This window comes from Erythrolamprus reginae, chromosome 4 (assembly GCF_031021105.1).
Source record: "Erythrolamprus reginae isolate rEryReg1 chromosome 4, rEryReg1.hap1, whole genome shotgun sequence".
NCBI lineage: Eukaryota > Metazoa > Chordata > Lepidosauria > Squamata > Dipsadidae > Erythrolamprus > Erythrolamprus reginae.
Genome location: NC_091953.1, coordinates 22,668,874 through 22,691,257, shown reverse-complemented (window position 1 = coordinate 22,691,257; position 22,384 = coordinate 22,668,874). Strand labels below are relative to the sequence as shown.

General features: G+C 39.9%; 1 protein-coding gene across 1 annotated transcript in view; it reads right to left on the bottom strand.

Moving 5' to 3' along the window:
- Positions 1-3,256: 3,256 nt before the first annotated feature.
- The window catches only part of FGF9 (fibroblast growth factor 9), a 69,072-nt gene continuing 49,944 nt past the window's right edge, over positions 3,257-22,384 (bottom strand). Inside the window, exon 3 of the mRNA XM_070751687.1 lies at positions 3,257-4,523. Coding sequence (XP_070607788.1) covers positions 4,278-4,523 — 246 coding nt within the window. The 3' untranslated portion in view covers positions 3,257-4,277. The remainder of the gene's footprint in view (positions 4,524-22,384) is intronic.

The window sequence follows — 22,384 nt, the reverse complement described above, 5'->3', positions numbered from 1 at the left end:
CAATGGAAGTCCAGAGGCAGGGCATCCCAGTGGCGGCGGTGGGTTTGTAAGGTGAAAATCGTTTGTAAGAAGAGGTAAAAAAATCTTAAACCCCGGGTTTGTATCTCGAAAGGTTTGTATGATGAGGCGTTTGTAAGACAAGGTATCACTGTACTTACTCAAGCTATATTTATATAGTTTATAGATTTAATTGTTCTATAATTATGTCTGGCATTTCTTGGGGTCAATCTAGGTGTCAGTTTGAAAGGATTGATCCCAGTTTAATTTTCTTAGCAATTCAGACTAAATTCAGAAAGTCTTCCATTTGATTATAATATGAACTGAAAATAGATTGATAATAGCTTTTTTTCATTTTAATGTCATGGGGAGCTCTCATTGATCCTAATACAATGAACTTTTTTTGTGTGCTAAACCAGCAATGGATAATGTACATATTATGACATTCAGCAATGTCTTGGGAGAGGGCGGAGGCAGTTTTTAAAAAAGGCAAGATGGCATCAAGGCATTACAAGAGACACATGCAAATTCATAGAGGGTTAGAGTTCCTACTGTGCTATCATGACCTCATCTTGACTTTTCTGATGGCCTTCTCCCTTGTGGATGCTGCTTATGGCATTCACACCAATACAGCTAATAATGATATGCGACAGCTCTCCAACAAACTCATCATGAATAAGCTGCATCTTATCACATCTAGACATTATCCAAGACTAGGTGTTGTAGATTAGCTAACACTATGGATACATTTGATACAAGCTTATTCCTAAAACAATAGTCCCATATTTGTTTTCCATCTCCCATAGTATGTGTGTCCATGTTTTCATAACTACAGCCTTGCATCATTATTTTAGAAATGTTTAACTCGTTGACTTCAAGGGTAGAGATGGTTTAATATTTCAGCAGAACAAGTAGAAAATAAATTGTTCTGACGATCGTATGAATTCACTGCATTTTCTTATCATTTTTCAGTATATTCGTTAACACATACATCAAGATTTATTCCTAATTAATTGCTACTTCGGACCTGAAACTGCTTGTTGTTTGAGAAGACCTTGTGGAAAGTCAGGGTATAAACATGTGGTTCTGAAATTGCTTCAATGGCAATAGAAATATCAGTTAGACCAGTGTTTCCCAACCTTGGCATCTTGAAGATATCTGGACTTCAACTCCCAGAATTCCCCAGCCAGCGAATGCTGAAGTCCAGATATCTTCAAGTTGCCAAGGTTGGGAAACACTGATTTAGACTACAGTATATGCCGCTTCAAAGCACTCGCTGAGTAGTTTACAATGTCAGCATATTGCAGTCTGGGTTCTCATGTTTACCAACCTTGGTAGGATGGAGTGCTAAGTCAGCCTTGAGCCCCAGCAGGATTGAAGTCCAGACTGTGGTCCAGAGTTAGCCTGCAATTGCATTCAAACGACTGTATTACAAGGCCTCCTAGTAGCTTCCAGTAAAAAAAAACCCCTGTCCTGGTTTTCACAGAGGTTGAGATGGACAATGAGCAACTCTTTACTTTTTAGGAAACTATTTTTGCATTGTCGCCCAATCAATGCATATGCTAGTATCCTCTTACAATTCCTTTAGGCTTGGCTATAATGCAAAGCACATATTTCTTATGCATGCTACTTTTGCATCTAATTCTAATCCAGAATTTTTAACCATTCTTTATTAAACATCAATCAGTTTTGCAGCTGAAAAGTATATAATAAGGATTTGTTTCCCAACTACTGGTTTGTTCTCTACATTTTTTTCATGATTAAAAAAAATAAAGACCAAAACAACCCCCCCCCCAAAAAAGGAGTATTTTGGTATATGACGAAGTACAGCGGTACCTCTACTTATGAACTTAATCCATTCTGTGGCCAGATTCTTAAGTAGAAACGTTTGTAAGAAGAAGCAATGTAAAAGCAAATAATGTGTGCATTTGGGGAAACCACAGGGAGGGTGGAGGCCCTGTTTCCTCCTATGAGATTCCTAGAGAGGCCCCACGGAGGCTTCTCCCCACCTTTTCCGGCCCTGTTTCCTCCCAGGAAATTCCTAGAGAGGCCCCACAGAGGCTTCTCCCTGCCTTTTCCTACCCTGTTTCTTCCCAGCAGATTCCTGGAGAGGCCCCACGGGGGCTTCTCCCTGCCTTTTTCGGTTACAGTTTCGGAGGCTCGGGTTTGTAAGTGGAAAATGGTTCTTGGGAAGAGGCAAAAAAACCCTCTTGAACTTTTCTTATCTAAGTAGAGGTGTTCGTAGGTAGAGGTACCACTGTATAATGAACAGAAGCCAGGTCTTCAGCAACAATATTAATTTTAGGCTGAGGGTTGCTGCCTCCAAATAAAACATTTTCTTTATTTTTGGGGGCCATTCTGCATATTATACATTATGCATGTTATTTACTAATCTTTATTGTATGGCATGATGTTCTGTGCAAATCCTGCTACAGAGAACAAAAGAGCACTCCATTTTACATAGAACCCAGGCTATAACTAGAGCCATGTTGAGCTGGCTGTATTACTGTAGTCTAAACTCTCTACATTTCCTCTGCCAACTTTTATTGAAATGGTATGCACATGTAAGTGCATGAACTGCAGTCATTGTCAAGGTTTCTGCGGCCTCTGTTGATCTTAGGGCTTTGTGACAAAGCCTCTCCTCTATGGGTAAGCCCAAATTATAGCTACTAACAAAAGGTATGCTTGCACTCATTATGTTACACAATCCTCACTGCTACACATTATGCAGTGCAGCCAGCACAATATGCTTTAAGAACATTTGAAACATAATTTAAGTATAGTACTTTCACCCACATTGTAATTCTCAATAGAAATGTACTCTTGTCATCTGCAACAGCACTATATGTATTATGATAGACCACAATGAAAGCATTTTTCCCATGAAAGATAATAACCCCCATGGAACTTGTGTAATTTCAAAGTAGATAATCAAGTGCACAATTAAACAGCTTTACAAGAGAGAGGGCCTTGTCTCTGGCCTTTGTTTCTACTTGTGTGAGAGACCTTTAATTGGTACAAAAATATCCTAATAGACATTAGAATGCTTCTGATATTCTGCTTAAGTAAAAAAACAAAAACAAACCCATACATATTTATGATGTAGCTTTGGTATTATCTGCAGTAGGTTTAACAGGTAGAATATATCATATACCAACCCTTCTTTTATTTTCTTGCGTTTTATATTCCACAATTGGGAAGTTTGTAGATTTAAGTTGGATAAGTTGCTTATCAAAGAGGAAATACTACAGACACAGAATTAAAGTTTTTGAAGACCCAGTTTTATCTTTAATCCTCAATAAGAGAGGGAGAGGAAAGGGGGAGATTTTAAGCTATGAAACAAGCAGTCAGAAGAATAAGCACTCAAGAGTCATGAGTGGTGTGCATAATTTTACAATAATATGGGCACAAAAAAATATTGTTGCCTTTAGTACATTAGGATCCCTAGATTCCTCCTTGCCTCCGTGCATCTTCATGTTTGACTTGTATGAATTTAATCACACGGCCGTAGCGGTCTTTGCTGTCGAAATGTTTCCCAGAGCCTATAGCTTCCAATCTGCCTATCTGGCCTGTACATATGTCATTAAAAATAAACTCTATATAATAAATAAATATATAAAATAAATAAAATGTTGCCTTTGGATTTCTATAAATAAATTTAACTTTTCTTTAAAAAAAAAAAAATCCTGTATCGCTAAGAGGTCTTTACTTGAAATTCATTAAGGGGTGACTCTCAACTGAGCCGTCGAACTGAAAATAAGTCTCTCTCTCTTTTTTTTTCCCTGTGTGGATTTTAGACAGACGATACCCTCCATGCCTTTGCTTTTTAAAAAAATGCAGCGTACACTTGAGCAGGCCACCAGCCAAAATTCTTCATGAGTCAAAGTATGGCAGCAATGCTGATCTAGGATGAAGTATACAACAGACCAAAAAATTTAAAAGCGTGTCTATTTTCCCAGCATGCATCAGGCCTTCCCCACCTTCCTTCTTTCTTCAGCGTCTGCTTTCACTCTCAAAAACATTCTCACTCTTTCTTTCTTTCTTTCTCACTCAATAAATCAAGCGACGGGCATAGGCTCTCCTCCAGAAGACAAACCTTTTTAAGTGCAGAACACCATCAGCAAGTTTCATCCAAGCCTCCATCATATATTATGCATGCGACATAGTTTGGCAACAGTGGAGCTGATGTGATGACCCAGCTAATCAATTAAGAACCCACCGCATGAAACCTTTATAGTGGTTGTTGGTTTTTAAGGGCTCAAGTGAAGGAAATGTCTTTGTCAACTTTGGCTTAAGATATCCTTATATAGTTCAGGGACTTTCTCAGGGTCCACTGGCCTAGGTAAAAAATGCGTGAATTTCTGATGCCGTTTAGTCCTGGTCCCTTCTCTGGGAGTTCCGTCTTTATTTAATGCGACATAATATCGTCTTCCAGTGTCCACATGCTTATAAAGATTTGATGAGTATGTGTTATACCAGTTCTCTTCAAATTGCTCTTTGAACTCACACTCCTGGGTTAATTTATCCTGTAAATAGAAAAGAGAGAAAAAGTCATGATTGTTTTCCTACAAGGGTGTTGCATTTGGAACAAAGATGAATAATAGTTTTATTTTCCCCTTTATTATTTTTAACTCAAAGTGATGAATACACTCTATACTCCTTTCTCCTCCTGTTTTCCCCCAAAACAGCTTTCTGAAATTGAGTTGGGCTGCAAGTAACTATCCTAAATATTTTATTGCCTCCTATTGGTTTCTAATTCATTTGTTTCTTAAGCATTGAATCTTTGACCAGCTCATAGCTCTACATTATTATGATACTCTTTCTCAGCCTACTGCCCTTCAAATCTTAGTTTGAAGTTAGGTGAGTTAGGGAAAAGATCAGACGCAACGTGAGAAAATATTATTTTACTGGAAAAGTAGTAGATGCTTGGAACAAACTTCCAGCAGACGTGGTAGATAAATCCTCAGTAACTGAATTTAAACATGCCTGGGATAAACATATATCCATCCTAAGATAAAATACAGAAAATAGTATAAGGGCAGACTAGATGGACCAGGAGGTCTTTTTCTGCCATCATTCTTCTATGTTTCGGTCTATTAAATTACAGCATTTCTCATTCAGCAATCTCCCAGGAAAAATCACATCTAAAAGCCTCATGAGTGGGAAGGCTAAAGTATTAGAATGCATAATTAACTAGGACTTCATTGTTTTCTAAATGCTAAACATTTGCAAATTAAAACATGTTTTACTTAAAAAAAAATAGGATTGTCCCATTTGAACAGTGTTGCTACAATTATAAAGACATACATTAAAAATGCTTAGCATATATACGGCTCAAAAATAAAATAAAGGGAGCACTCAAATAACACATCCTAGATCTGAACAAATGAAATATTCTCCTTGAATACTTTGTTCTGTAAAAAGTTGAATGTGCACAACAGCATGTGAAATTGATTGTCAATCAGTGTTGCTTCCTAAGTGGACAGTTTGATTTTCACAGAAGTTTGATTTACTTGGGAGTTACATTGTGTTGTTTAAGTGTTCCCTTTATTTTTTTGAGCAGTGTATTTCTGCCAGTATTGTCCGAAGATATTTCCATGGTTATGTAGCCAGCATGACTATATACACTGAGACATATGGAACACTGTTACCTTCCCACCAATATAGTACAGTGATACCTTGTCTTACAAACTTAATTGGTTCGGGACGAGGTTCTTAAGGTGAAAAGTTTGTAAGACGAAACAATGTTTCCCATAGGAATCAATGGAAAAGCGATTAATGCGTGCAAGCCCAAAATTCACCCCTTTTGCCAGCTGAAGTGCCCGTTTTTGCACTGCTGGGATTCCCCTGAAGCTCCCCTCCATGGGAAACCCCACCTCTGGACTTCTGTGTTTTTGTGATGCTGCAGGGGAATCCCAGCAGGGGAATCCCAGCATCGCAAAAACAAGTGCTTCGCTGGCAACAGAAGTCTGGGAGGTGGGGTTTCCCAGCGAAGGGAGCATAAGTGAAATCGCAGCATTGCAAAAACACTGAAGTCCTCGAAACCCCACCTCCGGACCTCTGTGCGATGCTGCGATTTCACTGAGGCTCCCTTTGCTGGGAAACCCCACCTCCGGACTTCCATCGCCAGCAAAGCACCTGTTTTTGCGCTGCTGGGATTCCTCTGCTGGGATTCCCCTGCAGCATCACAAAAACACAGAAGTCCGGAGGTGGTGTTTCCCATGGAGGGGAGCCTCAGGAGAATCCCAGCAGTGCAAAAACGGGTGCTTCATTGGCAACGGAAGTTCGGAGCCGCGGCATCCCAGCGGCAGCGGTGAGTTTATAAGGTGAAAATAGTTTGTAAGAAGAGACAAAAAAATCTTAAACCCCGGGTTTGTATCTCAAAAAGTTTGTATGATGAGGCGTTTGTAAGATGAGGTATCACTGTATCTATTTATCTATTCTAAATTGCATTGGTTGAGGGCTAGGTAGGCAGGAGCTGAAGCAAGTAACGGGAGCTCACACGTTGCACAGCACACCGGTCTTGAACTCAGGCTTTCACTTTCCAGCTGACAACTCAGCATCCTTAACTGCTGAGCCACCACCATACCCTTCAGGATAAATTAACAGCATATGATGATGCAATATCGTAACAGGGTGGGTAGCATATAATCTAGCAGTTTGTAAAATAGCAAGTTGTAGGGCCCTTAAACCAACACAATTATTGAGAACTGATTTGTCTGCTGTGGCCTAGAGGTGGAGCTCTTGCCTCACAATCAGGAGATTGTGAGTTCAATCCCAGATAGAGGCAGATGTAGGTTCTCCTGTTTGGGCAGGGGGTTGGACTAGATGACCTGCAGGTCCCTTCCGACTCTGTTAGATCTGTTAAATATACTCTTTAAGAGGAGGTATATACACTGCTCAAAAAAATAAGGGGAACACTTAAACAATACAATATAACTCTAAGTAAATCAAACTTCGGTGAAATCAAACTGTCCACTTAGGAAGCAACACTGATTGACAATCTATTTCATATGCTGTTGTGCACATTCAACTTTGTACAGAACAAAAGTGTTCAATGAGAATATTTCATTCATTCAGATCTAGGATGTGTTATTTGAGTGTTCCCTTTATTTTTTTGAGCAGTATACTTTCAAGATTCCTGCTCCCTAAAGTTGGCTTAAAATAGACATTTTAAAAATCCATTGAATGACAATGAAAAAACAAGAAAACACTTTTACATTCATTAAGTGTTTGCTCTTAAGAACAACATGTAGCAACTAAAAGAAACCTCTACTATCAAGGAATTAAGAATGTAATGGGAAGAAAGGTTAATGAAGTGAAAAGAAGAAAACAAAATTAAAATTACTCTTTAGCTCAAATGCTCCACAGATAACTAATATGCTCCACAGATAACTTCTTAAAAGCAAGACAATGCTTTGCCTGATGACTCATTGGCTGCAAACAAAGAAAAACTATTTAAAATAAACTCAGATGCCCAGTATCACAGAATTTGATCGGCTATGTTTAATTTTTAAAAAATTAGAATTGTTGAAGTAGCTATGATTGTGCCCAGGAGTAAGCATTTCTTATTTATTTACAGCATTACTATACTAGGCCTTTACAATTTTATGCATGGTATGTCTGTCTGTATGTTTGGTTTTTATAATAATGGGTTTTTAATTGTTTTTAGTATTGGATTATTATTGTATTCTGTCTTGTTATTGTTGTTAGCCGCCCAGAGTCTCCAGAGAGGGGTGATATACAAATCCAATAAATAATAATAATATACTACATCCCATCAAAAAAATATCAAGTGGTTTCCAATACATTGCCATATGAAATGTACAGTGCAACAACACTTATAATCCATATATTTTCTTTTCAGGTCAGTTTCATTTATAGCAACTGTATACAGCTTTCAAGGTAATCTCTGATGGCTGTAATTATTTCAGTATCTATATATGCTCCTTCAAGCTGGTCACGAAACCTCTGCTTTGAAATTTTGAAGAAAGGAAAAGCAATGTAGAAATTTTATACCTAAAATGATGAATAAAAATGTTTATATTGCATTGCAGATGGTGAACATATGGGCTTATCTGAAGGGAAACATCCACTTACAATGAATTCAAGAGCTGTTTAGGCAGTGATATTTACAAACTGAATATATTTAAGTGAGAATGACTATATCATTCCCACCACACACAGAGATTATCTAGCAAGAGGACTAGAAATTTCAATACAACAACCAAATGGAAGATAGCATTCTCCTCGTACCTTGTAGATAAATTTCATGTAGGTTATTTATTGAAGGAAGACAGTTTTATTGAATGATATTTGGTCTGATCCAGGAATATTCTTGGATTATTATGGATTGTTCTTGGATTATTAAGGATTTCTCTTTCCCGATGATATTAAACTATTTAATACCACCGACAATGCTGCTACCCTTCAAAAGGATCTTGACCATGTAGCAGAATGGTCTAACAACTGGCAACTTCAAATCTCAAACAGTAAATGCTCTGTCTTACACATTGGTAAAAAGAATCAGAATATTAAATATATACTTGGAGGAAATGAATTTGTAAACAACCCTCACTCTGTCAAAGACCTTGGAGTACTCATATCCAATTACCTAAGTCCTAGAGCCCATTGTAACAACATTGCCAAAAAAGCATTGAGTTGTCAATCTAACCTGACCTAGTTTCTGCTCTGGTAACATCGAACTGCTAACCAGAGCTTACAAAACATTTGTCTGACCAATTCTAGAATACAGCTCACCTGTATGAAACCCACGGTGCATATCAGACATTAATACAAGTGAGAAGGTCCAGAAATATTTCACAAGAAGAGTCCTTCCACTCCTCCTCTCGCAACAAAATACCTTATTCCACCAGACTTGAAATACTGAAATTAGACTATTTACAACTACGTCGCCTCCGAACTGATCTAACCAGAGTACACAAAATCATATACTAAAATGTCCTTCCTATTAATGACTACTTTAGCTTCAACTGCAACAACACACAAGCATGCAATAGACTCAAACTAAATTAAAACTGCTCCAACAGAAAATATGACTGGAATTCACTACCTGACTTTGTTGTTTCTTCCCCAAACCCCAAAATATTTAACCTTAGATTGTCTACAGTTGATCTCTCTCCTTTTCTAAGAGGTCTGTAAGGGTCGTGCATAAGCGCATCACTACGCCTACCATCCCTGTCCTATTGTCTTCTTTTATCATTACTTTCTATGTTATGTTTATATAAATTACTATCCTATACATGACTGACAAATAAAATAAGTAAATAAGAAAGTAAGAAAGTAAGAAAGTGAATGAATGAATGAATGAATGAATGAATGAATGAACGAACAAATACATAAATAAAAACACACTGCCTTTTCAGTGGTGGGAAATGTCCTTCAAAGATCCAATGAAAGACAAATGTTCTCAGTTCCAGATATGACCTTATAGTATACCCAAAACTTTTTATACTCTTATTTTTATAGTGCTCTTAAGTTTAAAGTAGGTTTTTGTTAAAGAAGATTTGCCACCTCATATCTTTCTTTCACTCCCCCCCCCCCCGGCTTCCTAGCAAGCTTGGCTGACCTTAACAATAATAACAACATAATTGGAAGAGACCTTGGAGGTCTTCTAGTCCAGTGTTTTTCAACCAGTGTGCCGTGGCACACTAGTGTGCCGCGAGACATGGTCAGGTGTGCCGCGAAGCTCAGCAAGAGAGAGAGAGAGAAAGAAAGAAAGCAAGAGAGAGAGAAAAAGAGAGAGAAAGAAAGCAAGAGAGAGAGAAAAAGAGAGAGAAAGCAAGCAAGAGAGAAAGCAAGAGAGAGAGAGAGAAAGAAAGCAAGAGAGAGAAAAAGAAAGAGAGAAAGCAAGCAAGAGAGAAAGAGAAAGAGAAAGAAAGCAAGAGAGAGAGAGAGAGAGAGAAAGAGAGGCAGGGAAGGAGGGAGAGATAGAAAGAGCAAAAGAGAGAGGAAGGAAGGAAGAGAAAGGAAGAGGGATGGAGAGAGGAAGGAAGGAAGAGAGAGAAAGAGGGAGAGAAACAGAGCGAAAGGGAGGAAGAGAGAGAGAGAGAATTTTTTTGTCCAAACTTTTTTTAGCCCCCACCCACTCCCCCCCGCTCAATGTGCCCCATGATTTTGTATATGTAAAAAATGTGCCGCAGCTCAAAAAAGGTTGAAAATCACTGTTCTAGTCCAACCCCCTGTTTAGGCAGTGTTCTGTCAGGCTCTCTGGTAGGAGCCTCCCGAAAATTCAAGGGTACAAATTTCAGACACACACACACACACACACACGTTTGGAAATTCAAAACAATGTTCTTTATCACAAAATTCAAAATAAACTAAGCACTCTTTTTGTATTGCAAAGAGCACTCTTCCCAAAAACAACCAGGTAGTCTGTACAATGTCCCTTAAGCAGTCATTAAGTACTTAGCTAGCAGCTGTGAAGACACTTCACACCCCTTCGTCCGAAGTGAGACACACAAACACACACAGACATACACACGTTGCTCTGCTTTGTTTTCAAAGGCGTGCAAAAGCAACAGCAACCCAGGATTCCTGATGAACTGCGATCAGATACTCTTCAACAACGGCCAAACCCACATTACTGGAGCCCCACCCAAACACAGGTGGTCGCTCTTATCTCCTGTAATATGTCCTTACTTAGTCTCTTCTATGCATAATTCTGTACTTGCGTGGGTCCAAAACGTCTTCATCCGAATCAATGGAAGATAAGGGAGATTGACTGTCTGGGCTGTGTGCCAAGCCACCCTCTGACGAGTCACTCCCACCTTCTTCTTCGTCCGAGGAAACTAAACTCTGAACTGACTCTGTCGGCAATAACACAGGCCTGTGACATGTTGAAGTTTCCCCTGCATCCACCTCCACATTCCCTGGGGCAGGAGCTGGGCCAGAGCCAACCACAACAGGTAGGAAACCTGACACTACTTCAGACAAATGGTTGTCCAACAGCTTGTTAAAAACTCGCAGTGTTGGAGCATTCGCAACTTCTGGAGGCAAGCTCTTCCACAGATTAATTGTCAGGAAATTTTTCCTTAGTTCTAAGTTGCTTCTCTCCTTGTTTAGTTTCCATCCTTTGCTTCTGTTCTAGACTCAGGTGCTTTTGAGAATAGGTTGACTATTTCTTCTTTGTGGCAACCCTTGAGATATTGGAACACTGCTGTCCTGTGTCCCCTGGTCCTTCTTATCATTGAAAGAAACTAAGGAGAGGGAGGTTATTCGAATAAAATCACAGAACTGTAGGCTCAACTGAAAAATTAAAAAAAAACACAGACACAAAGGACATGGTAAATCTCTTCCACATTGTACCCAAAGAAAGCAACACTTCATTGTGATATCCATGTAATCACAGATGAGTTTGAGTTTAGGATGTTTTACGTTTATATTACTGTAAATACTTTTTATTGTTCCTGAATTTTAACTATTGAAATAGTTCTTCATATAATCACTTAATCACTGTAACTCTCACCATGGATTTCTCAAAACAACCTTAACATCATATGCTATAAATAAAAATACATATTAATCAGTATAGATGTGGAAGATCCTTACAAAGGCTTAGATGGAGAACCACTTTATCCATAGTAATTTTTACATTTCCTTCAACCAAAAAAAATTTATAGAAAAAGGACCAACTCTGATGTTTCAACCTCATTGTGCAGAATTAATGTTACTGAATTCTACAATAGGTAAGAGTTGAATGTGTTTCTAATAGCCTCCCACAGCTTATCTAAGAAGAAGAATGCAAACAGCTTTGTAATCAATCTCTTCTTTTTATTTGCTGAATAGTCTTTAAATACAGCACTTGTTGTCTTAACGTTTCTTTGAACAATTTTAAAAATTACTTTGAGTTCTTTCAATTGTAAATCCAGATGCTGTATAGAAGTCAAATGCACTATAAAAGAAACTGGCAAGAAACTTAATGGGTTTTTTTATTCTTATTTTCTTCAAGGCAAATTAGATCATATAGAGTTACATTGCAAAACACTCTTAATATTAAAAAGAGGCATGATATTAAATGCCTTTCAGCCTATTCTTGAGTAGGTTATTCATTTTTCCATACATTTTTGATGCCATGATTTGAAAATAAGTTGCATCTGTAAGATTATTTATTTGTGCTTCTGGAAAATTTAAATGAATTATAAACACCACCATAGGATAATAGCATTTTCAAAATTGTAACAGAATACACAATAGGATGGTCCATGATAAGACATAGCATCATATGGAGAGGTTAGTTTATTATTATCCAATCTTTTGACTTGCCTGGGCCACACTGAGGGAAGAAGAATTGCCTTGGGATGCATATAAAATATACTGTGTAGCATAGTTACTGTATATATATAACATACATTTTTAAAATTATTATTATGGAGCCATATTACTAGCTATATCTAGAGCCACATATGGTCCACAGGATGGACATGCCTAGGTTAGTTTACATGTCATAATAAATATGAGATATAACCATAATAAAGATTTACAAAATTAAAGCTTAAGAGAAAAATAACTTTGAATTCCATGTTTGCTTTCCAGATGGAAAGCAAAATATGGAATTCAAATCCATTTTTGTCAGTTCCCCCAAAAATATTAGAATTATACAATAATCACACGGGGTATAATATTTTTTTTAAATATTTGCAGCCCAATGTTTTGTTCCAAAACATTTATTTATTTATTTATTTATTTATTTATTTATTTATTTATTTATTTATTTATTTATTTATTTATTTATTTATTATTTAGATTTGTATGCCGCCCCTCTCCGCAGACTCGGGGCGGCTCACAGCATAACACAACAATTTATAACAAATCCAAATATAATTTAACATATTTAAAAGAACCCCATTTTGCTAACAAACACACACACACTCAAACATACCATACATAAAATGTACATGCCCGGGGGAAGTGTTTCAGTTCCCCCATGCCTGACGACAAAGGTGGGTTTTAAGGAGTTTACGGAAGGCAGGGAAAGTAGGGGCAGTTCTAATCTCTGGGGGGAGTTGGTTCCTGAGGGTCAGGGCCGCCACAGAGAAGGCTCTTCCCCTGGGGCCCACCAACCGACATTGTTTAGTTGACGGGACCCGGAGAAGGCCCACTCTGTGGGACCTAATCGGTCGCTGGGATTCGTGCGGCAGAAGGCGGTCTCGGAGATATTCTGGTCCAGTGCCATGAAGGGCTTTAAAGGTCATAACCAACACTTTGAATTGTGACCGGAAATTGATCGGCAGCCAATGCAGACTGCAGAGTGATGGTGAAACATAGGCATACCTAGGTAAGCCCATGACCGCTCTCGCAGCTGCATTCTGCACGATCTGAAGTTTCCGAATACTTTTCAAAGGTAGCCCCATGTAGAGAGCATTACAGTAGTCGAACCTCGAGGTGATGAGGGCATGAGTGACTGTGAGCAATGAGTCCCGGTCCAGATAGGGCCGCAACTGGTGCACCAGGCGAACCTGGGCAAACGCCCCCCTCGCCACAGCTGAAAGATGGTTCTCTAATGTGAGCTGTGGATCGAGGAGGACGCCCAAGTTGCGGACCCTCTCCGAGGGGGTCAATGATTCCCCCCCTCCAGGGTAATGGACGGACAGATGGGATTGTCCTTGGGAGGCAAAACCCACAGCCACTCCGTCTTATCCGGGTTGAGTTTGAGTCTGTTGACACCCATCCAGGCCCCAACAGCCTCTAGTCACCGGCACATCACTTCCACTGCTTCGTTGACTGGACATGGGGTGGGGATGTAAAGCTGGGTATCATCAGCGTACTGATGATACCTCACCCCATGCCCTTGGATGATCTCACCCAGCGGTTTCATGTAGATATTAAATAGCAGGGGGGAGAGGACCGACCCCTGAGGCACCCCACAAGGGAGAGACCTCGGAGTCGACCTCTGACCCCCCACTAACACCGACTGCGACCGACCGGAGAGGTAGGAGGAGAACCACTGTAGAACAGTGCCTCCCACCTCCAACCCCTCCAGCCGGTGCAGAAGGATACCATGGTCGATGGTATCGAAAGCCGCTGAGAGGTCAAGAAGCACCAGGACAGAGGATAACCCCCTGTCCCGGGCCCGCCAGAGATCATCCATCAACGCGACCAAAGCAGTTTCCGTGCTGTAACTGGGCCTGAAACCCGACTGCTGGGGACCTAGATAGACATTCCTACTTGCACTATCACCAATGAGCTGCAACACTGTGCCCCTATTTCTCTATATACTGCAGAAATACTACAGTAGTAGGAAATTGGATGGATGACTGCTATTTTTCTATGCTCACAACATTTTACTTTAGTCAGTCCAAGTACAACATCTTCCACATATTGACAATTCTTTTAATGCTATGAATGTCCAGAATATGGATATTTTTAAAGGTGCATTAATCAATATGCTATATAAAAGAAATTAATGCATTCTATTTAGATTATGCAGTAAGAAAACATCCTTTCTTTAGAGACATATGATAGCTTCTGGATTTTATGAGCTAGATAACCACATCATCAAATCAAAGACTTTAGTTCACCAATACAGAATCACTCAGCAGAATGAATAGCTTGAGAGTGGTTTATCCTATTTTTAATTAAATGGACTAATACAATCTAAGAAAACCTTTCATCCCATTAATGCCATTAGCATCTAAACTGAAAGAAAATCTATCACAAGAACTATTCCTCTTTAAAACTTCTTCCTGTTTTAAAAACCATCATTTACACATGGAGATTATTATGTTGGAGAAGAAATTTAATGTCTAAAGTGGAAGACACTGAAATATATATATGCTCATGCACACACACACACACAGATACATACAACCTTGAGCCGGTGATGAGATTTGAACTGCTGACCTACTGGCCTGCAGTACAGCACTCTACCTACTGTGGCCACCCTGGCTCATATAAACTAGATTACCTGAGCATTTATTGATAGCAATAGCATTCCTCTGCAATCTGGGAGATGGATAACTTAGGATCAATTTCTACCTCCTTTTATTTTCTTTAGAACAGTGGTTCTCAACCTTTCTAATGCCGTGAACCCTTAATACAGTTCCTCCTGTTGTGGTGACCCCCTACCATAAGTCTAGCGCCAATTCTCCCAACAGAGCTTTAAGCTGATTGGCAGGAAGGCCAGAGGGACAACCCTACTGTAAATGCCTGATTGGTCGGAATGTAAAAATATGTTCCAAGGCGCCAGAAAAGAAGCTTTAGTTCCTAACACCATGGGAAATTTGTCTTTTCTCATGGTCTTAAGCAACCCCTGTGAAATTGGTCATTCGACCCCCAAAGGGGTCCTGACCCCTGTTCTGTCGGGCTGTCTGGTAGAATCCTCCCAAAAATTCACAGGTACAAATTTCAGACACACACACGTTTGAAAATCCAAAACAATGTTCTTTATAATGAAAGTTCACTTAAACCAAGCCCTCTTTTGGTATAGCCAAGAGCACTCGTCTCCAAACAAACTGGTAATTTGTACAAGTCCCTTATCAGTTCTGTGATACTTAGCTTGCAGCTGTGAGGCAATTCACAGTCCTTCTTCTTTCACAAAGTGAAACACACTTTGCCCTGGTTTAGTTTCAAAGCGGGGAAAAATCAGCACACAAAAAGTCAAAGTCAGTAAAGCAGTCACGAAACACAACGATCAGATAATCCTCCACAATGGCCAAACCCACAGGCTGCTATTTACAGCAGCCTCACTAATTACCACAGCCCCACCCAACCACAGGTGGCCTCATTTTCTTTGATAATAATCTCTCAGTTGTTGCTGCCTATGCATCGCTCTCCACATGCGTGGCTGTATCATTAACTCTTGTTCTGAATCCAAGGAGGAGCTAGATAATTGATCTCCTTCTGAGCTGTCTGCCACACTCTCCTCCTCCCTGTCACTCATGTCTTCTTGGTCAGAGGAGCCTTCATCATCAGATTCCACCGGGGGCAAAACAGGCCTGCAGCATGTGGATGTCTCCCCCACATCCACAGTCCTTGGGGCAGGAGCTGGGCCAGAGCTAACCACAACAACCCCCAGGTTGAGAATCACTACATTAGACCCTGGTTAGTCTGCTGACTAATGAGACAAGTGAGCACACATCACGCCACATTAAGAAGCATGGGTGTTTCCCTCTCAGGAAGAGATGCTTGGTGGAAAGGGAGATGAAGCCAGGGGCCACATGATCACAATTCAGGTGCTTGGCAATCAGCTCAAAGTTATAACATGTGAGTGGCCTGAGGTCACATAATCACGAGTTGCAATCTTTAGAGTTGATTTTTGGCCAAGTAAAAAGAAAAACTGGCAAAAAAAATCCATTAGGGAAGCTTCTGATTCACTTAATGACCACCATTGGTCATTAAGTTGTAAAAAAATGTTGTAAAATCAGGTTTGACTCACTTTACCACATCAATGACTTATGACACCAATTATGGCTGTAAGATCAGAACTACCTGTATCGCCAAGCCAGATCCCCCGCATCTTAGACTTTGTGATGCAAACTTTACATTTCTATTGTAAAATTCCAGTCTGTTCATATTAGTGCATGAGTGAAGCTTATCTCAGTCTTTAACCTCAAAAGTACAGTGATAACTTGTCTTACAAACTTAATTTGTTCCGGGACGAGGTTCTTAAGGTGAAAAGTTTGTAAGACAAAACAATGTTTCCCATAAGAATCAATGGAAAAGCGATTAATGCGTGCAAGCCCAAAACTCACCCCTTTTGCCAGCCGAAGCGCCTGTTTTTGCGCTGATGGGATTCCCCTGAGGCTCCCCTCCATGGGAAACCCCACTTCTGTGTTTTTGTGATGCTGCAGGGGAATCCCAGTAGGGGATTCCCAGTAGTGTAAAAACGGACGCTTCGCTGGCAACAGAAGTCCGGAGGTGGGGTTTCCCAGCGAGGGGAGCCTCAGTGAAATTGCAGCATCGCAAAAACACAGAGGTCCGGAGGTGGGGTTTCGAGGACTTCGGTGTTTTTGCGATGCTGCCATTTCACTGATGCTCCCTTCGGTGGGAAACCCCACCTCCGGACTTCCGTTGCCAGTGAAGCACTCGTTTTTGCGATGCTGGGATTCCCCTGCAGCATCACAAAAACATGGAAGTCCGGGGAGCCTCAGGAGAATCCCAGCAGCGCAAAAACAGTTGCTTCGCTGGCAACGGAAGACCAGAGGCGGGGCATCCCAGCAGCGGCGGTGAGTTTGTAAGGTGAAAATCGTTTGTAAGAAGAGGCAAAAAAATCTTAAACCCCGGGTTTGTATCTCGAAAAGTTTGTATGACGAGGCATTTGTAAGATGAGGTATCACTGTATTAACTATCTCTTCCAGCTCTATGTCATCTGCAAATAACTGCCAGCGTCCTGTCATATCCAAGTGTAGTCCCCAGAATATTAAAGTAACCTACTTTTACGGTCATATATTTCCTGAGGCTGTTCTATTCTCACCCAGAATGATTCAGCAAATCTTTTGAAAAAGGTGTGAAAAGAGAAACTAGATACTATAGACAGCACAGAACTGCAGATTTTACAGGACGCAGTTATAGAACTTTAGAATAATTTCATAATCTAGCAACTATTTTAATACTTCAATGTATTTACTTACTGTAATATATCTATCTAATCTTTCCCACTTGTTGGAATATTCAAGACAAGGCCAAGTTACACTAAAATTGGACAATTTGTGGCTTTTCATAAATACTCTGAGCAAAAATGAATCCAAAATAAGAAAAATAAGGAAGTGTATAAATGACATATTCTGTTTTGGATATATCTAGCAACAGGCTGCAATGATATCTGGGAGTTGGGTTGAAGAGATTAGAAATGGTCAGTTAGCCCAGAGTGGAGAAAGAAGCAAGCAGTTCAGAAGGGACCTTCCCAGTTTGTTGAGCTACAAAGGAGACAACAGAATACAGTATATGTATTTTCAGACATGCAAGATTATGTTAACCTAATCCTACGCAGCTTCTGCTCCGGCAATCTCACACTACTCACCAGAGCCTACAAAACTTTTGCCAGACCAATCCTTGAATACAGTTCATCTATCTGGAACCCATACCACATCTCGGACATCAACACCCTAGAAAATGTCCAAAGATACTTCACCAGAAGAGCCCTTCACTCCTCCACTCGAAACAGAATGCCCTACGTAAGCAGACTATCAATCCTAGGTCTTGAAAGCTTAGAACTACGACGCCTAAAACACGATCTAAGTATTGCCCACAAAATCATATGCTGCAACGTCCTGCCTGTCAATGACTACTTCAGCTTCAACCGCAACAACACAAGAGCACGCAAACAGATTCAAACTTAATATTAACCGCTCCAAGCTTGACTGTAAAAAATATGACTTTAGCAATCGAGTTGTCGAAGCGTGGAACTCATTACCGGACTCAGTAGTGTCAACCCCTAACCCCCAACATTTCTCCCTTAGACTATCTCCGATTGACCTCTCCAGGTTCCTAAGAGGTCAGTAAGGGGCGTACATAAGTGCACTAGCCTGCCTTTCGTCCCCTGTCCAATTGTCTCTCCTTATCTCATATATCTTTTCTTCCTTTCATATATCTTCTCCTCTACTTTTATATCCTTTCTTTATATATAATACCTCATGTCTATCCTCTTCCAATATGTATTGTGTATTGGACAAAATAAATAAATAAAATAAATAAATAAATAAACCATCATTAAACAGACCATCATAACTTGAAGAATATGGGTACAGGAAGAGATAATATAGTCCTTAAAATTACGTGTGATGGTATCTTTTCATCTGCATTTTAAAACAAATTATCTTTTAAAATCAGTTTCATGCAGAGAGTATTACAATTGCTGGCCTGAGACAAAGCTTTTCCTTCTTCAAATGCATGACAGTACAGCAAGGTCTTAGATTTGTGACGTGTTTAAGGTTTCTTGAAATTTAATGCTGGCTAATCTAGCAACTGTCAACAATTAATTTTCAGAATTGCCTTGTCCTGAGAAAAATCCATACCCGTTTCGTAATTTATGCACAGGAGCTAAGCAGATAACACTAGGCTAGCGATGTTGGTAGCTTCGTATCCTCTACCGATTTTAATCTTGGCCAGTAAATCAAGCCTGTAAACCTAATTTTAGATATCATCAAACAGAAAGTCATCTCCAATTTAAGAATAACTGTTGATGCATTGCCTGGAAGCAAAAATAAGATTCTGGGAAAGATATTTGAACTGTTTTTACAGTTGAGATTTCCCCACAGCTATATTTAAAATAGCTACTTCTTCAAATAAGGTAACTCTTTACTATCTAGTGATGCTGCATTGGTTTTGACCCATAACACTTTCTGGGCTGCAGATTCTCTTAAGGCCTTTTAAGGTGCAAAGAAAAAGCAAGTAAAAGTTCCATGTGTAATGTTTTAGTTTTTCCTCCATGCATCTCTCATATTTAAACAGACAATATATCAAGAACTCTTGCAGACCCCCAGGCTTTCTGCTTTCCACTTCCTGTCAAGTCTGTTTAAAACCCACTAAAGATTGATCTGAATTGTCTTTATTATTTGCAGCTTTATTCTTATATTGAAATGGTTTAGACATCATCATATCTCTGTATTTTCAAATCGGGAGCGCACAGAGAAAATGAATCTCACGCTACTCACCAGGGCCTACAAATCTTTTGCCAGACCCATCCTTGAATACAGCTCATCTTTCTGGAACCCATACCACATCTCGGACATCAACACCCTTGAAAATGTCCAAAGATACTTCACTTAAGAGCCCTTCACTCCTCCACTCGAAACAGAATACCCTACGAAAGCAGACTATCAATCCTAGGTCTAGAAAGCTTAGAACTACATCGCCTAAAACACGATCTAAGTATTGCCCACAAGATCATATGCTGCAACGTTCTACCTGTCAATGACTACTTCAGCTTCAACCGCAACAACACAAGAGCACGCAACAGATTCAAACTTAATATTAACCGCTCCAAACTTGACTGTAAAAAATATGACTTCAGCAACCGAGTTGTCGAAGCGTGGAACTCATTACCTGACTCAGTAGTGTCAACCCCTAACCCCCAACATTTTCCCCTTAGACTATCCACGATTGACCTCTCCAGGTTCCTTAGAGGTCAGTAAGGGGCGTGCATAAGTGCACCAGTGTGCCTTCCGTCCCCTGTCCAATTGTCTCTCCTTATCTCATTTATGTTTTCTTCCTTTCTAATATGTTCACCTATACTTTTATATCTTTTCTTCTATTCTTTTCTTTACTTATATTATTACATATCTTTCTCTTCAATTATGTATTGGACAAAATAAATAAATAAATAATAAATTTGTTTTCCACCCATCTTTGACTCAGCAGGAAAGTACATCTATATATGAAAAAGGACTGCCTCAGCCTACAAAATCAACAATCAGGTCAGTTAATGTTGCTACCGACACACAATTTAAGTCAGGGTGATTTCAGGGCAGTAGCTGGTAGGTTGCTTGCTATTTTTAATCTGTCATTCATTAGCGATGAGCAGGAAAAGTAGCCATCAGCTGATGAGCATGGATCATCATAATTTTCTGCCTTATTTACCTTGTAAAATCCCTCATCAACCAATTTTCATGTGAGCTGGGACTACAATGGCTATAACTGATACACAATTCCCAGCATTTCTAATACCAGGGAGGAAAATGCTATTTTTAAGCCATAATTATAGTGAGATGAGTTGCTTTCTGCAAGTTTTAGTTTAACAATCATCTCTATTCAAGCAAGTTTTCGGAAACTTCAGGTCGTGCAGAATGCAGCTGCGAGAGCAATCATGGGCTTTCCCAAATATGCCCATGTTACACCAACACTCCGCAGTCTGCATTGGTTGCCGATCAGTTTCCGGTCACAATTCAAAGTGTTGGTTATGACCTATAAAGCCCTTCATGGCACCAGACCAGATTATCTCAGGGACCGCCTTCCGCTGCACGAATCCCAGCGACCAGTTAGGTCCCACAGAGTGGGTCTTCTCTGTGTCCCATCAACTAAACAATGTTGAGTTTTCGGAGAGGGGCGGCATATAAATCCAATAAATTGAATTGAATTGACCCAGGAGAAGAGCCTTCTCTGTGGCGGCCCCAGCCCTCTGGAACCATCTCTCCCCAGAGATTAGAATTGCCCCCACCCTCCTTGCCTTTCGTAAGCTTCTTAAAAGCCACCTCTGCCGCCAGGCATGGGGGGACTGAGATACTCTTTCCCCCTAGGCCTTTACAATTTTATGCATGGTATGTCTGTATGTATGTTTGGTTTTATAACAAGGGTTTTTAACTGCTTTAATATTGGATTGTTATATGCTGTTTTTATTACTGTTGTTAGCCACCCCGAGTCTACGGAGAGGGGAGGCATACAAATCCAATAAATAAATAAATAAATAAAACCCCACGAAAAAGCCAATATCCACAGAACTAAAAACCAGGCTGGGAACAATTACCAGCTTTATTTCTCAATTCAGGAATAACTAAATTTAAAGATACCAATGCTTTGCTGCATATGTCTCTCTCGCATGCAAATTCATCTTCTGCACAGTTAATTTCAACTTGGATGACATGTTATGTCAATTATTTAATAATTTGTATGCATTCAATTTACAAGTGAACTGGTGAGTGAAGATATCACAGAATAGGCAGTCAGTCAACTTCCTGGAAATCACGTTAGATTTTCCTGAGCTTAGAAGTGTTTAGAGCTCAGCCTCTGAATAGCAACATATATTGTAATTACTGCACTATTTCTCAAAGCTAAAAGGGCAGATAGGAGAAATTTTCATTTTTTTGTTGAGAGCAGTAGCCATATATGATTATGATTTGATTATGATTTATTAGACTTGTATGCCACCCCTCTCCGGAGACTTGGGGCGGCTCACAACAGTGATAAAAACAGTACATGATGACAAATCTAATAATTAAAATCTAAAAGTAACGATAATACATTTAAAAGTCTAAAAACAAGGAACCCCAATATATTAAAAACATGCATACAATCCTATCATACACAAATACTACATAGGCAGGGGGATATGTCTCAGTTCCTCCACACTTGACGACAGAGGTGGGTTTTGGGGAGTTTACGAAAGGCAGGGAGGGTGGGGGCAGTCCTAATCTCTGGAGGGAGCTGATTCCAGCGGTTTGGAGCCGCCACAGAAAAGACTCTTCCCCTGGGTCCCGCCAGACAGCAATGTTTAGTCGACGGGACCCGGAGAAGACCAACTCTGTGGGACCTAACCGGTCACTGGGATTCGTGCGGCAGAAGGCGGTCTCGCAGGTATCCTGGTCCGGTGCCATGAAGGGCTTTATAAATATACACATAGGCACACACAGATCAAACCCTGCAATTCCTCATTGAACAGTCTTTAGGATTTACTCAAGGTCCGAGGCAAGCACTTCAATGTAGATCCAGTGTT